Below are 15730 nucleotides of genomic sequence, written 5' to 3' on the forward strand. Positions count from 1 at the left end.
AAACATACTCCGTCATTTTTTTTCATACAGGACATCATTAAAACTGCAAATTGTTTACTTATATTTGTGTACACTGGCAATAAAACACAACATTGTGCTTTTGTCACACTCTAAACTCTTGTCAAACTGTAACCTACAACTGTTAACAAAAGTTTTTATGGTAGTATTATTTTATACGGAAATCAATTATTTATAATTCAGATGAGAATAAAGTTAGTTAATTAAAATGAAGGAAAACAAATATCTTGATCTGAAATAGCAAATTAATTTTAAATTCATTCAGGTACAATTACCAAACATATCTCAAGGTCTTTTCGTCTTTTTAATAATTTAATTAATAAACTAATTATATAAAACTACTGTCAGTGCACTACAAATAAACTGGTTCTATGCCTTTATTAATAAAACTTATTTAAAAAAATACAAGGTTTAAGACATTTATAAAAATGCCTTCTGCATTTTTGCTTTGCTTTTCACTCCATTGTACCGAAATCGTACCGAACCGTGATGTCTGAACCGAGGTATGAACCGAACCGTGACTTCTGTGTACCGTTCCACCCCTACTGTACACACACGGCCTTGAGCTTTATTTAAGGCTGCCAGCAACAGTGACGCGGTTTAATTGGCTCAGGCTGATGATGGGAAAATGCCGGTTTGTCTGCAGGTGCAACAATGACGTCATGTACCTGTATCACGATAATGACTTCTGCTTGTAAATGTATTTTTCTTTTCCTGGTCTCTCTTTTATTTAATTATTTGTATTTTTTTTTAGCTCTTCAAACCTTCTTTCCTTTGGAACAAACTTTTTTAGTTTCCTCCTGAACTGTTTAATTTATTTTAGAATATATTTTTTTTCGCGCTTTCCAATTATCATTTTTTATTTTGAACTTTTTAATTTTCTTTTCTTAATTTTGTCAAATCGATTAATAGCATTAACATAAAAGTTTGTGTGTATGTATGTAGCCATACACATAGCCCATATTTACAAACATAGATGTGATTAATCGATTTGACAGCACTATTTTCTTTCTTTTTTGTACCTTTCTATCTTTTATTACAACTTTTTTTTTTTACACAACTCAAGTTATTGGTCCCTATACCAAACACTAATTTTAAAGATAGTGTAAGATAGGCCTATTTCTCTTGTAGATTATGGATTCCCTTTCTTGATTTTCTTGTCTTGAACTTTGAGAAGGGATCCGCCAGGATTGTGACATCAGTTTATTGTTTGAGTGAATCTTTTGTTCCTTTCATCATGTGATGTCATAATTTCCTCTTTCTATTTCTTAATCCATTACACTCCCGTTCATAATAAAACATGAGTACTAGGCCTATGTTGTACACACAGCTATAACCACTAATATTTAGCTGTGAATGTAACGAAACATGTTCCTGTTTATATAAAGTGAGTTGTTGTGTTGTTCAGGTCAGGTGCCTCAGAGACTGAATCCGATGATTTAATGAGTTCTTAGCATCTCCGTGACTACACATGCATTCATTCCGCCCACTCTCTCCCTCTCCAGAGAGAAAAGGAGGAGTTGTGTGTGTGTGTGTGTGTGTCACTCCCACCTGTTCACTCCTCTCCGCGAAAACCATCTTCACACGAGCGACAGAGGGAGAGAAAACAACAGGCGCAGGTAGACTGACAGTAACTCAATCACTCAGGGATTTACAGAAGCAATAAAACTCACACATTTCATTAAAGGTAAGACATTCTACTTTGTGGAGCTTTTCTATCGTGAAAATACCGTTACACCTTAAAATACCGTTCAAATGAAGAACGTAAATCTGTTAATGACCTCTGCAAACAGCAGGCTACTGTGTGACTGGATATAATTCAGCTTTTCCACGCAGGATCATGTTTAATGCGTGTTTTGAACGTGTGTGTGTGTTTTCGTTAATGTCCGTTCGGATTGACTGAGACTCGTGCTGTTGTTTTGATGGGTTTTCCTCACAGTTTTTTTTCCTTCTGAGTCATTACTGTTTTTCGGAGCTGTAACTCTGACAAGTCCTGGTTCTCTCACATCTTCACATTGTAGCCTACACACAATGATGTCAGCCATTATTTATCGGCCGATCTGCAACTAGTCAATATCTTGCAAAATATGTAAAACAATTCTGTTGAAAGTAGACCATGACACTCTGATAAGTTTCTTCTGCTCACCAGACCTACAGTAAAAACAGTAGGCTGATACTGTGAAATCTCTATTTGAATATATTTTAAAATATAATTTATTCCTGTGAATTTTCAGCATCATCACTCCAGTCTTCAGTGTCACATGATCCTTCAGAAATCATTCCAATAGGATAATTTGATACTCGGTTCTGTTGGAAACTGTTGTGCTGCTTAATATGTTTTTATAACCTGTGATTATAACCTTTTTTTAGGATTCATTGATGAATAAAAGAACGTATATTATTCAAAATAGAAATCTTTTCTAACAATATAAATCTTTAATATCACTTTTTTTAAAAATCAATTTAACACATCCTTGCTGAATAAAAGCATTTATTTATTTAAAACAAATTCTATTTAAAATTCTGTTTTAAATGCTGTTCTTTTTTAAACTTTATTCATCAATGAATCCTGAAAAAAGTATCACAGGTTATAAAAAATATGAAGGAGCACAACTGTTTTCAAAATTGATAATAAATCCTCATAATTAGAATTATTTCTGAAGGATCATGTGACACTGAAGACTGGAGTGATGATGTGGAAAATTCAGCTTTGATCAAAGGAATAAATTACATTTTAATATATATTAAAATAGAAAACAGTTATTTGAAATTGTAATGATATTTCACACCATTACAGTTCCTGATCACAGGATAAATTATATTTTAAAATATATTCAAATAAAAATATATATTATTTTAAATTGTAATAATATTTCACAATATTACAGGTTTTTTTTGTATTTTTGATCAAATAAATTACTTCTTTCAAAAACATTAAAATAGTAATTTTTCCTAACTTTTGACTGATATATATATATATAAATATATATACACACACACAGTCTAAGGTAGTGAATGATTACCATGAGAGAAGATATTTATAGGAAAAAATCATATTAATTCACTAGACATTCAGGAGTGATTGAGACTTTAGTCAGTAATGTGGTGTAAGTAACCGTTTAGACCTCAAATGTGAATGCAGTGATATACAACAAAGATTATTCTTTTGTGAATTTGATTTATTTTCATTTTTTATGTATATTATAATGCACAGTTGAAAATGAAGAACAACTGATACTTAACCTGACATTAAACAGCCACTGGTATATTGTGTCTTGCACTATCAAAGGTTGCATGTTGTCAAAAGTCTCCGAGGGACATTAGCCGACCCAGTCCCCCGAGCTCATGTCCCATGCACACCCATACATAACCCACTTTATCTTTTTTGCAACCGTTTTTTTTTTTTAACATGCACTGTTGCCTGTGATTTACCTCAGGTATCGAGTTTCAGGTGATCCAAAACCAGATTAATCACGCAGAACACGCGGAGTAAACATTAACACACTCCTATGAATGATTTTCATGTAGGAAAAACAAGCATACTAGTGTGTCCCGCAGGCACAGATCTGAAAAAGCATTTTCATTTCAAAGGCTAACACACTGTTAACGTGTTTGTTTATCCCGTATGTCACCATGGACTCGCTGGTCATAAAGTCTCGTGAGTGACCAAACTAATAATACTTTACAGACTGAGTTGTCTTTAATGAGGAAGCAAACGGCGGATTTTGAGTAAATTGCTGGTGTTTTTTGCAGGAACACAAGCAACAAAAGAAAAAGTTTTTAGGTTTAGTTGTTCATCACATGACAAATCAGCAGACTGCTAAACAGTGACCTGACTTTTGACCCTCAGATGATAACATCACTATGATATTATCTCATCCTACGTTTGCTCAGACAACTTTTGTGCCCATACAGAAACAAACTATATATATATATATATATATATATATATATATTCATTCTACCATTTGAAAGTTAGGGTCTGTAAGATTTTTTAATGTTTTTGAAAGAAGTCTCTTCTGCTCACCAAGGCTGCATTTATTTGATCAAAAATACAGTAAAAACTGTAATATTGTGAAATATTATTACAATTTAATAGAAGTTTTCTATGTGAATATATTGTAAAATGTCGTTTATTCACAGCTGTATTTTCAGCATCATTACTCCAGTCTTCAGTGTCACATGATCCTTCAGAACTCATTCTGATATGATGATGATTTGATTCTCAAGAAACATTTTTGTTATGAAACATTTTTTGTTATGTTGAAAACAGTTGTGCTGCTTAACATTTTTGTGAACACCGTGATACATTTTGTTTCAGGATTATTTGATGACGATAAAGTTTAAGAGAACCGCATTTATTTGAAATATAAATCTTTTGTGACATTATAAATATAGTGTCACTTTTGATCAATTAAATGCATCCTTGCTGAAAAAAAGTATGAATTCCTTTCAATGAAAAGTCGAAATACAGTCCAATGTTTCCTCAAAATCAACTTGAGCTGTTACTTTTCTAAGTGATCTGACTTAAGATTTCCACCCTCAAAAAATAAAATAAAAATCTGGTGTATAATAAATTACATTTTGCAACCTAAAAGGAGTTTGGAGTCCCTAACATTTGATGTCTAGTGACGATAAAAACTGATCTGCTATTCTATTGGCTCCGGACAAATCTGACAGCCTGTAATTGTGAAACTTGCTGCATCAATATGGCTTTATTGATGATTTTTAAATGTTTATCTCATCTGTCTTTGGACAATGACCCGATCAGAAGCTTCTCTTCATCTTAAGCCTGAACAAACATCTGAGACGTGTCCTATGGATTTACTTTGGCCTTAAAAGGTTGTGGATGCGGCAATAAAAACCTATATAAAGACCTATACACTGCAAAAAAAAAAATATATATATATGATCAACAAGTCGTGCAACATGTTTTTACATTGCTTTAACTCATCAAAATGTCATTTTCAACTTTTTTATATGATACAATATTCAAGTGATTTTCTAAAATCAATTTAATATAATTTAAGTTGAAATTACTTCAACAGCGAAGTTTACTTAAAAATGTAAGGGCCTCATACGTTATCTCAGCTTCTAGCAGGAAGTGATGCGTCACTCACCAGCACTTATAGATGGTCTTATTGGTGGACAATGACAAGCAGAAGTGTAGCTCATGAAATGAGGTTATTTGTGTTGGTGTGAGATCAGGTTACTGCCACGTACAGTAATCCCGCGTCTCTGAAAGGTGCAGTGTGTTCTGTGTCGAGGATTTTACATTGTGTTTTACAGGAAATGCTCTTGTAAAATCCCCTCCCTTGTTTCCGTGGAGTCACTGGCAGTCATTCTTTTGGCAACATGAGCAACATATACATTAACTTCAGACAGCGTTAATTATCATAAGCGGGAAATAAAGTAAGAGATTGCGGTATGTTGTCATGTAAAATAAATATTTTTTAGATAGTAACAATGTATTTAATTTTATATATATATATATATATATATATATATATATATATATATATATATATACATACATATACACACACACACACACCACACACATTTATATACACTACCGTTATATACACTACCGTTTGGGGTCAGTGAGAATTTTATTTTTATTTTATGGAGGAAAGAAATCAATACTTTTATTTATCAAGGAATAATTAATTTGATCGAAAGTGACAGTAAAGACATTTATAATGTTACAAAAGTATTTTGAACTTCCTATTCATCAAAGAATCAAAAAAAAAAAAAAAAAAACTGTACAACTGACAGACCAACAACTGTTTCAACATTGATAATAAATGTTTCTTGAGCATCAAATCCTCATATTATACTGATTTGTGAAGGATCATTTGACACTGAAGACACTGACACTGGTGATGCTGAAAATTCAGCTTTGATCACAGGAATAAATTACACTTTACTATATATTCACACAGAAAACAGCTGATTTACACTGGAATAATATTTAATACTATAACTGATTTTTGTTGTATTTTTAATCAAATAAGCGCAGCCATGGTTAGCAGAAGAGAATTCTTTTAAAAGTATTTAAAATCGTACCGACCCCAAACTTTTGAACGGTAGTGTATATATATATATAATATGTATATTTATATGTATTCATATGTATGTAAAGCAAGAAAATCACAGATTTTGTCACTGATTTTCACTGACCTAGAATAGTGGCGAATCCTGTTACTTCTTATCTCAAATTTTTGGACCTCGCTCTAAGTGTGCAAGAGTAAAGGAAGGTTTTTGTCTCGCTCCCATTGTGTTCCCTATAAAAAGCTCAAAGACTCTTTAAATATTAGCTCAGGTCCTTTGCTCTATTCACAGCCCTATTAAAACACGGATCTAACCTTTAAAGAGAACTGAATAGGGCGTATATATGTACAGTATTGGTATAGGCATTACGCACCTTTTTCAGGTTACACTGACTTTTCAGGTTACAATAACTTTCGTTATTGACGAAACAATTTCCAAGTTCCTACAAAAAGTTGTTATTTATTTATAGTCGTCAGAAATTAGGTGACCATAAACCTTAGATTACAGACATAATGCAATATGTATAGAGTACTATTTGTCTCTAATAAAATCTCACTTTTAATAACCTTGACTATAGAAAGCTGCTGTGTGCACTGGATTTCACTAGTTTCATAGACTTCGAATGAGGCATATCTTTGGAGTTTGGAGACTTTGTGTGTGTAATATTTTAGCTTTTCACTGTTGGAGCGTAACTTGTTACCGAGCCATTTCCTGTATAAGTGACCGATTGGGTTTGCAAGGTTTGCATGAAGCTCTGACCTGCGAGAGCAGCGTTTTGGGGTTAACGAGAGTCGTAGTTAAATCAGTTACTACAGCAAAACCACCATCTTTTCCCCACAGCATTTCCTAGACCGCGTCCTTTGGCTTGCAAAAATCATCCAAGCAATTGTGTTTATTATATTTTCAGTATTCCGAAATTCATTCAAAACTAAAAGTTAACAATTTTACAAGTTTAAAAAAAAAAGAAAACAGGTGAGAGTTCAGGCAAAACAAAAGTCTCCTAATTATAAAAGTTCTTTAGCATTAACTATTGTCTTCTTTTTTTTCAGGTGTCATATCCATCCTATACAATGGGCTGCTTTGGATTTTTGAAAACCATGATGTTTATCTTCAATGGTATCATCTTTGTAAGTAAACCTCATGCTTGTTTTAAGAAAAGTTATGTTCTGATTCATGAGTTGCACACGTTCCTCAGCATTCTGATAAACCGATGACATCTAGCTGGATTTGCACTTCTCTTTCGCTTGATTATGGTTAAAATAATTCTATGAAAATCATTTCAGGTTTACCGGGTACCTGCTTTAATGGCCTGTGACTGTTTCCTTGTTTAGCTTGAAGACAGATGTATCTATTGTTGTATATAGTTTATTTAAATCCAAAACATCTATTTACATTTATGTTCTCAGCTGCTATACTGTCTATATACTGAAGGCCAAGGGCGATGAAGGGGGTTGCTTTTCTCCAGACCCATAGACAACAGAAAAAACAAGCAAATCATCTCATTTTCATGTGGTTAAGCTGGGTTGGATGCAAATCATATTGCTGCAAACGTGCCTCTTTTGTGCAGACAAAACAAATATCTTGCTCAACAATAATAAACAGGCATTGTAAGTGTGACTTAGTGGTCCAAATACATTTGAGGGCCTCTATATGTTAATGAGGGCGTTTTAAAGGGGTCCTATTATGTTATTTTGCATGTAAATCTTTCTTTAGAGTATAATATTGCTGTTTGAGCATGAAAAAGGTCTGTTAAAGTCACTCCAGGGGAGTTTACACTGAAACATTGTAAAGCATTGTAGTCTTAAATTTCTTCCAGGAACAAACAGTGTAACAATATTCTTCATTTAAATAATTCCCTCATAAGGCATACGCAAAAAAATACGTTAGTACAGTTTCCTGCAGACCAACTCATTATGTCAGTGTGAGATAAACAGTTATGGATAAGCTGAAGCTCCAATCTCCTCCCGAAAATCCCCCAAAAAGTCCGCTGGTGCCTCAGTGACTACTTAGTTTAGAGAAGCTGTCAATCACAGCTGTCAATCATGACGTCACACTCCCGTTTTTATAGCATCAAATACTAACTAAGACCAAATCTATTTCAAAACACGAGCACTTAAACTTACATCAGCGTGATAAAAACTACATCAAACGACAGAAAACATCTTTGGAAAAAATGTATTTGTAGTGTAATTTGACTGTTTAGTTTCCATCGCTTCCCATTAGACTTCATGGGGAGGCGGGGTTTATGACCTATACTGGGACCGGCCACCTGGGGGAGATCGAGACGTTTTGGCTTCAAGAACTTGTGCGGCACGCTTGTGGAAAGGGGCGGGACATTTCCCAAACACACTCGAACTGGCCAATCAGAGCACATTGTGTTTTTCTTTGGATCAGACTGAGAAGAGAGGTGCTGCAACAATGTTAAATATGTGGGGAAAATATAATTTTTTTAACATTCAAGCATGAAAACCTATTCTAGTAGACCACAAAAACAAAATCAAGACTTTAAAGTCGGAATGAAACAGAAGTTGCGACGTATTTTTGTTGTGACGTGTGTATATATAAGTGAAACAGCTTCTTGAACAAGAACAAATGTAGGGCGGGGCTTGATTTTCTCCACATGGAATTGATTGGATGGTTGTGGTTTGCTATTGGTGGATCTCATGTGAGTGACAGGTTGCCCCGCCCTCACGCCAGTAAACACACCATAGAAGAGGGAGGGGAAGTTATTTAGATTAAAAATTACGAAGGCACATGAAGTAAAAAAAAATAATAATAATGTGCACGGATAAATCATTAAAAAATACTGCAACTTAAAAAAAACAAGAATTGTCTATTTGTATTCCATGCTGACTTTAAGACATTTAAGACTTAGGCATGTTGATTGAAGACTAATGTTGATATGATGTGCTTTTGTGGTGTAGCTGGCAGGAGCAGCTATTCTGGGAGTGGGGATCTGGGTGAAGGTGGACAGTGGATCTGTCCTGGGTCTTCTGCAAAAAATCCCAGAAGCTCCAGGTCAGCTGGGGCAGGTCCTGAACGTGGGATACCTCCTGATCGCGGTGGGCGCTGTGCTGCTCATCCTGGGCTTCCTGGGCTGCTTTGGAGCGATCCGAGAGAGCAGGTGTATGCTGCTGCTGGTACGTCAACAACACCACTCCAACTACACAATATCAGCTAGAAGAGACAACTAGAGGTCTAGTTAGCTAAAATCCTCACTAACTGGCTGGTCTTTATACATATGATATCTATTATTATATCACATATCCAATATAATATGATATGAATATCATTAGTGTTAGACCTTTAAATGCAACCCAAAAGCTTGAGGAAAATGAACATAATGCCTTTATTTGATCAAAAATACAGTAAAAACAGTATTACTGTGAAAAATAATGTTTTTATTGTAATATATTGTAAAATGTCATTTATTCCTGTGATCGAAGCTGAATTTTCAGCATCATTACTCCAGTCTTCAGTGTCACATGATCCTTCAGAAATCACTCTAATAATACATTTTTTTCAGGATTCTTTAAAAAAAAAAGCATAATTTATTTGAAATAGAAATATTTTGTAACTTTATAAATGCCTTTTTTGATCAATTAGTGTGTCATTGCTAAATAAAAGTATGATTTTATTTTACAAAATCTCAATGACCCTTAAACTTTTGAACTGTAGTCTATATATATCAGTTTCCCCACCATATACTGGACTTAATTTCATATTTGTTCATTCATTCAGTTTCTCTCTCAATGTCTCTCCTCCTCAGTTCTTCATCATTATTCTGATTGTCTTCATCGCCGAAGTTGCTGGAGCGATTGTGCTTCTGGTCTTTAAGCCTGTGGTAAGTTTGTACACATAATATTTTCCACAGATCTCTTTATCCATGCAGAAGGAAATACTATAAGGCCACATTTAAGGCCAAGGCACTTTATATATATATATAAACAATCACATAACACTTAAACCTGCTTGTTTGAATATTTCAGGCAGAAACCCTCATAAATCAGCTGGGAGATGAAGCTGTGAAAGGCATCAGAAAGGATTATGGGAAAAACGCAGACCTTACCGGACTATGGAACACGACTATGAAAGGGGTTTGTGTGACACTTTGGCTAAATAAAAAGCAATACAGATTTACTACAGACACATACTCAAAAAATTATACAGAACCTTGACATGTTAAATAATACATACAATTCTTCCATTTTAATATTGAACATTTCTTACATTGAGACTTGTGATTTAAAAGGAATATAACGGAATCAGGCTGATGTTAAACCTGACTCTCATTGCTTCTCCTTTAGCTGAAGTGCTGTGGATTCAACAACTATACAGATTTCACAAATTCATACTTTGTGAATGACACCAGGAGTTACCCATTTCAGTGCTGTAGTGGACTTCCCTGCAATGAGAACGCAGCCATGAATTCGGTGAGGACAATATTTATATTCTTTCATATGCAGTCTAGAGGTTTTGCGCACTCTTTGACCTTTATATTTGTGTATCTTTCTTTTCTCTCTCTCTCTCAGACTGTACCAGGTTGTTTCCCAGCACTAAGGAAGCTGGTAGACGATAATGTAGTTGTCATCATAGCTGTCGCACTGGGCATCGCTGCTCTTGAGGTACTAAACACTTTATTTCTGTCAATCATTTTAAAAGTAAGGAAATCTCATACTGCTTACTATGGAAGCTTGTTTCTGGCAATGAATAGAAAATTAAAAAGGTTATTGCGACCTTTAATCTAATAATTCAGACTTTTTCCCCCTAATTCCGAGTGAATATCTCCCAGTTCGTATCACGTTACGACTTTAACCGTGGGAAGGGGAACTCAACACTGCGTCTTGGATTGATGCTTTCGGGAACATCATCAGTGGTGTCTGAAGCATGTGTGTAAATACGACAATTTTATTGTCGCACTCCGTGCAAACGCTATATTCTCATCCCTCGGGAGAGAATAAAGCAAGAACACAGCTTATAACGAATGCAACGCAATGAGCGCATCCAGCGTTTATGTTACACGCGCATACAAACAAGCGGCTTCTGAAGACACGGACGCTCCCCGGTACTGACGTCATGGACTGTCGTCGGCCAATCAAATAGTTGTGTTTACACACGTGTTTCAGACACTGGTTGCGCTGGTGATGTTTCCCATATAGCGTCAATCCAAGACGCAGTGTTGAGTTCCACTTCGAAAGGGAACAGACTCTTTTCTTATAATTCCTAGGCTATATCTCACAATTCAGATTTATTTCTTGTAATTACGAGTTTAGTGAAGAACCGATTTCCGAGTGAGAACTGCTAGATAGTAGCCTGGTTAAAACCAGACCATTCTCAGTTGTAACTGAGGTCTGGCAAAGCGTCATAGACAAATCACAGTCACTTTCCACGTCATCGTGTAAAGCCTGCCCCAACGTTTCTGATTGGTGCCTCGATTTCGACGGATTGGAAATGGGCTTGAATGAGCTCTTTGCCAGACTAACTTTCAGAGCAAATCTAAATTTGCCGGAAGTTGTCTGGGTTTTCCCAGGCTAGCTAGATAGGCTATAAACCCACTATTCTGAGTTTATAACTTGCAATTCCAAGTTTCTATCTTACATTTCAGACTTTTTTCTCGTAATTCCAAGTTTCTATCTCATAATTCAGGCTAATTACTCGTAATTCTGAGTTTATATTTCACAATTCTGAGAAAAAAAGTGAGAACTGCTAGATAGGCTGTAAACTCGCAATTCTGACTTTTATATATCTCACAATTTGGAGTTTATAATTTGCAATTCCAAGTTTCTATCTCACAATTCAGACTAAACAATTCAGGCTATAATCTCGCAATTCTGACTTTTTATTCTCGTATTTACGAGTTTATATTTCACAATTCTCTGAAAAAAAAATTGAGAACTACTAGATAGGCTATAAACTCACCTTTCTGACCTTTTCTCTCGCAATTGTGAGTTTATATCGCACAATTCGTAGTTAAGAACTTGCAATTGCGAGTTTATTTCTAATAATTTGACTTTTTCTTGCAATTCTGAGTTGACTCGTAATTAAAAAAGAAAAGAAAAAAAAGCCAGAATCGGGAGATATAAATTTGCAATTTCAATCATAAATTTGATTTTCAGTTATCCCATTAGAAAAAAATGTATATATTTAGAATTTTAATTAAGTTTTGTGTAAAAAAAGAAAAGAAAAAAAGGCTTATGTGTCCAAATCAGACGTGTATAAATGTATTCACGTTTCTATGAAAGATTACAAAAACAAGCATCTTTTCTTTGTATATATATATAAAAAAAAAAGAATGCGCCTAATGAATCATGTACCAAATAAGACCAAAGACAGTTATTAGGGCCGGATGTTTTTTGGGTTAAAAAAAAACGAGACGCAGGTAAAAAAAAAAAAAAAAAAGATGATACATTTGAGAGACATTTTCAAAAATCTTCTTTGAACTTCTTTGATGCTGCAAAAAATGTCAAACACGTCCGTCTAGCACGTGCTTACATTGAAAAACCATGTAAAAGTAACGCGGTGTAATTGTGCGGACGCTCCCTTAAGAAAATAAATGTAGTAAATTTTGATTCTCTGTTATCTTTAATGGGTAATGCATTTATTTCCTTTGTTAGGAGAATAATTACAAACGTAATATACCTAACTGTAACTATATAATTATATATACAAAGCCCTTTATGACAGTAATGAATCTCTGTGACGTTAATGGTATTTATTTCTCTCTCTTTCTCATTTTCAGCTTGCGGCGATGATTGTGTCCATGATCCTGTATTGTAAAATAGGGTCTAAAGCTTAAGCTGATTAATGTCTCACTTTGACTGAAATATCTGTCTGATGACTCCTCTGTTACGGAGGATGAGGTGGATCAAAACGACATCACTGTGACTTCTTCAACCATTTCCAAATGTATCAAACAGACTTTGCAAGTCGCTCTGAATGCCTTGAGTGACAAAACTATTCAGACTGTTAAGCCTAAAATTTGAGAGTTTTGAGAGATCCCATTTTTACTATAGTTATGTTAAATTAAGCAGTTTTAGCTGTTTTAATGCTTATTGTTTCCCTGAGACTATTTTTACTTTTTTACTTTGCCTATGCAATATGTTTTCTTATTTAAAAACAGAATGCTTTGTTTAATTGCAATACACCCATGGCATTTTTTTTTTTTTTTTTTGTAATTGTGAACTGAAAGGTTTTCCTACTCGTTATATGTGCAATGACCAAAAAAAGGCCAAATGTTTTCTATCAAAAGTTGCTGATTGTAATTTATTGTGAGCTTTTTACAAGCCATTTAGCCTGTTCATAGCAAAGCACAATGTTTTCTCGTTAAAGTCTGTGATGTATAGAGTTTTTACAACAACCACATCTAAAATGTTCATGTAACATGTTTATTTTGAAAATAATTATAAAGGCAATATTTCAACTTGTTGGTGATTGTCATTTCTTTAAGTTCAGCTCCACTAATGTACATGCAACCTAACATTATTGCAAATCACATGATCATATTTTGTGTCTTGCAAGGACATTTTTAAACCATTTTGTATGTTTTTTTTTAGAGTTGCAAGATGATTTTGCAAATGAGGATGGATTCACTTTAGAGAGTGAACAAATCATGGGTTGAAAAATGATAGATGAATAAAGTCCAAAATATATTAAATTTAAAAAGATTGTGTGGTCATAATGTTGTGTTGGTTTTCTGACTAAACAGCTCTATTATAATATTTAATTCTATTCTTACTATCGCCATTCAACTGGAGTAAAGAACAGCTTCATGTCTCATAGGACTCTGCTGTCCTCTAGTGTTATAAAGTTGTGATACCGCAACATGACTGACAGCTCGATGCATGACGTGGATTGACGTCAAAAGATACTAACGATGTTGGAGGTGGTGTAAAGAACAGAAAGATATTCAGGAAAACATTCCATATTCATTGTTTTGGAATAAAATATATACTTTTTGGTGTTTAAATTTTTTTTTTAATTGTGTATCTTTAAATGTCTTTTAAAAATGGTTGTATAATATTATTGTTCCCTGTGTTTATACATCGTCTAATTTATTTATGTCTTTGTCTTCACTTTGCAATTTTAAATGCTAAATCCATAAAATCAACATTCTTAGATGTGTTGTGCTGAAGCTGCATTGTCTTTTGGGTGTGTGTATGATCATAGTTTTCAGGTGTGTGTATGATCGTAGTTTTAGGGGGGCTGAGACCACAGACAGGGTCTAAAAACACAGTTTTTAAAAGTAATTACTGTTTTTTTAGACCCTGTCTGTGGTCTCAGCCCCCCTTAAACTACGATCATACACACACCTGAATCACAGAAAGCAGCAGCACGCGAGTAATTGAGTTCTTCTTGGGCAAATACACAGAATTATGTCAAAATACCCATCTTGACGAGTAGACATAGTCTTAAGTGAACGTAAACAGTTAAGAAAAAATCTAATGTGTCTTAATATAATGAATATGTGCATTAGCTCTTAAAGTGACAGCAGCCTCATTAAGGCCTACCCTATGTTAATAATGTTAATCAAACAAACAAATAAGAGAGAATAACTCACTGCTCTTAATTAGCTTTAATGTGTATCTATATTTACTTCATACAGTTTTCACAAGCGCTGTGAATTACTGTTTATTTAATTTGTATCTTTGTTCTCTGTTCTTTATGTGCTGTTGCAATGTTATTACTCTTTCTTATTTTAGGATTCACTGTTTACTTGTTTTTATTGTTTGAACTTTATATTAGTTAGACTAGTATTCGTTTTTGCTGTGATTGTAAATTGGAATGGAGAATTGTGAGTCTAAAATGTTGGTATTGTATGGTTACATATGTCAAAAGCAACAAATGTTTTGGTAGGGCATAATTAAAGGTGCAGTCTGTAAGAATGACAACTAGTGGCCGAAATAGGTTGCTACTGCAGTCCAATAATTTTTTTTGGAGATCATAATTTCTCCCGCCTCCTGCTCCTCAGACTCGATCTCTCACACGAGTTGCCAGTTTGAGCACACACAACAGGAACGAGCGCAATGGACAATGAAAATTGCCAAATTGGCAACAGTATCACAGACCAAAACCATAACAAACATTCCAGCCTGGAAACGCACATTTCAAAGTAAAATAACTAGTATGTAAAGTATATGAACTTATCATGTTTCCTCAATATAAGCAAACATATTATGGTATTTTTATGCTTAAGTAGAGTGAAAAAGTTACATACAGCACCTTTAAATATCTAATCTAAAACAAAAATCCTTAGAGGAAATAGACTTTCTTTCTTTTTTTAGTTAACATTAATATTTGTTACTAATAATGATATGATGACAATTTTCTGTTAGTCAAACAGTGCCAATTTGAACTGTATTGCACAAAGACTCGTATTATTATATCATTTAAAAAAATGTTTGTATTGACTTGGTACCAATTTAAGTAGCCTACCAGTAGCCTTACTTTAGTAATATAGTCGTGTCGATTTAAAGATGAAATCCTAACCACCCCTGCTGAAAACAATTTGATAAAGGGTTTATTTGAAAAAAGGCTAGAGAACAATTTCCCCCCAGAAACCGCTAGTAAATATCTTGAATAATTACCACGAAACAGCAATTACATATTGTTTGGTGCGTCGTGTCACATGCGAGCACCTCCTTCACCCTACCGCTAGATG

The 15730-nt window shown here is 34.3% G+C and overlaps 1 protein-coding gene across 1 annotated transcript; it reads left to right on the forward strand.

Annotated features, from left to right (window-relative positions):
- Positions 1–1605: 1605 nt before the first annotated feature.
- On the forward strand, positions 1606–12943 carry tspan34b (tetraspanin 34b). The gene is made up of 8 exons (XM_056233647.1): positions 1606–1705; positions 7122–7199; positions 8997–9212; positions 9842–9916; positions 10062–10169; positions 10380–10505; positions 10605–10697; positions 12812–12943. Exons 2-8 carry the CDS (start codon positions 7143–7145, stop codon positions 12866–12868), a joined length of 732 nt encoding a protein of 243 aa, XP_056089622.1. The 5' UTR covers positions 1606–1705; positions 7122–7142; the 3' UTR covers positions 12869–12943.
- The last annotated feature ends 2787 nt before the right edge of the window (positions 12944–15730 follow it).

This window comes from Rhinichthys klamathensis, unplaced genomic scaffold (genome assembly GCF_029890125.1).
Source record: "Rhinichthys klamathensis goyatoka isolate OS25496 unplaced genomic scaffold, OSU_Roscu_1.1 h1tg000015l_1, whole genome shotgun sequence".
Lineage (NCBI taxonomy): Eukaryota > Metazoa > Chordata > Actinopteri > Cypriniformes > Leuciscidae > Rhinichthys > Rhinichthys klamathensis.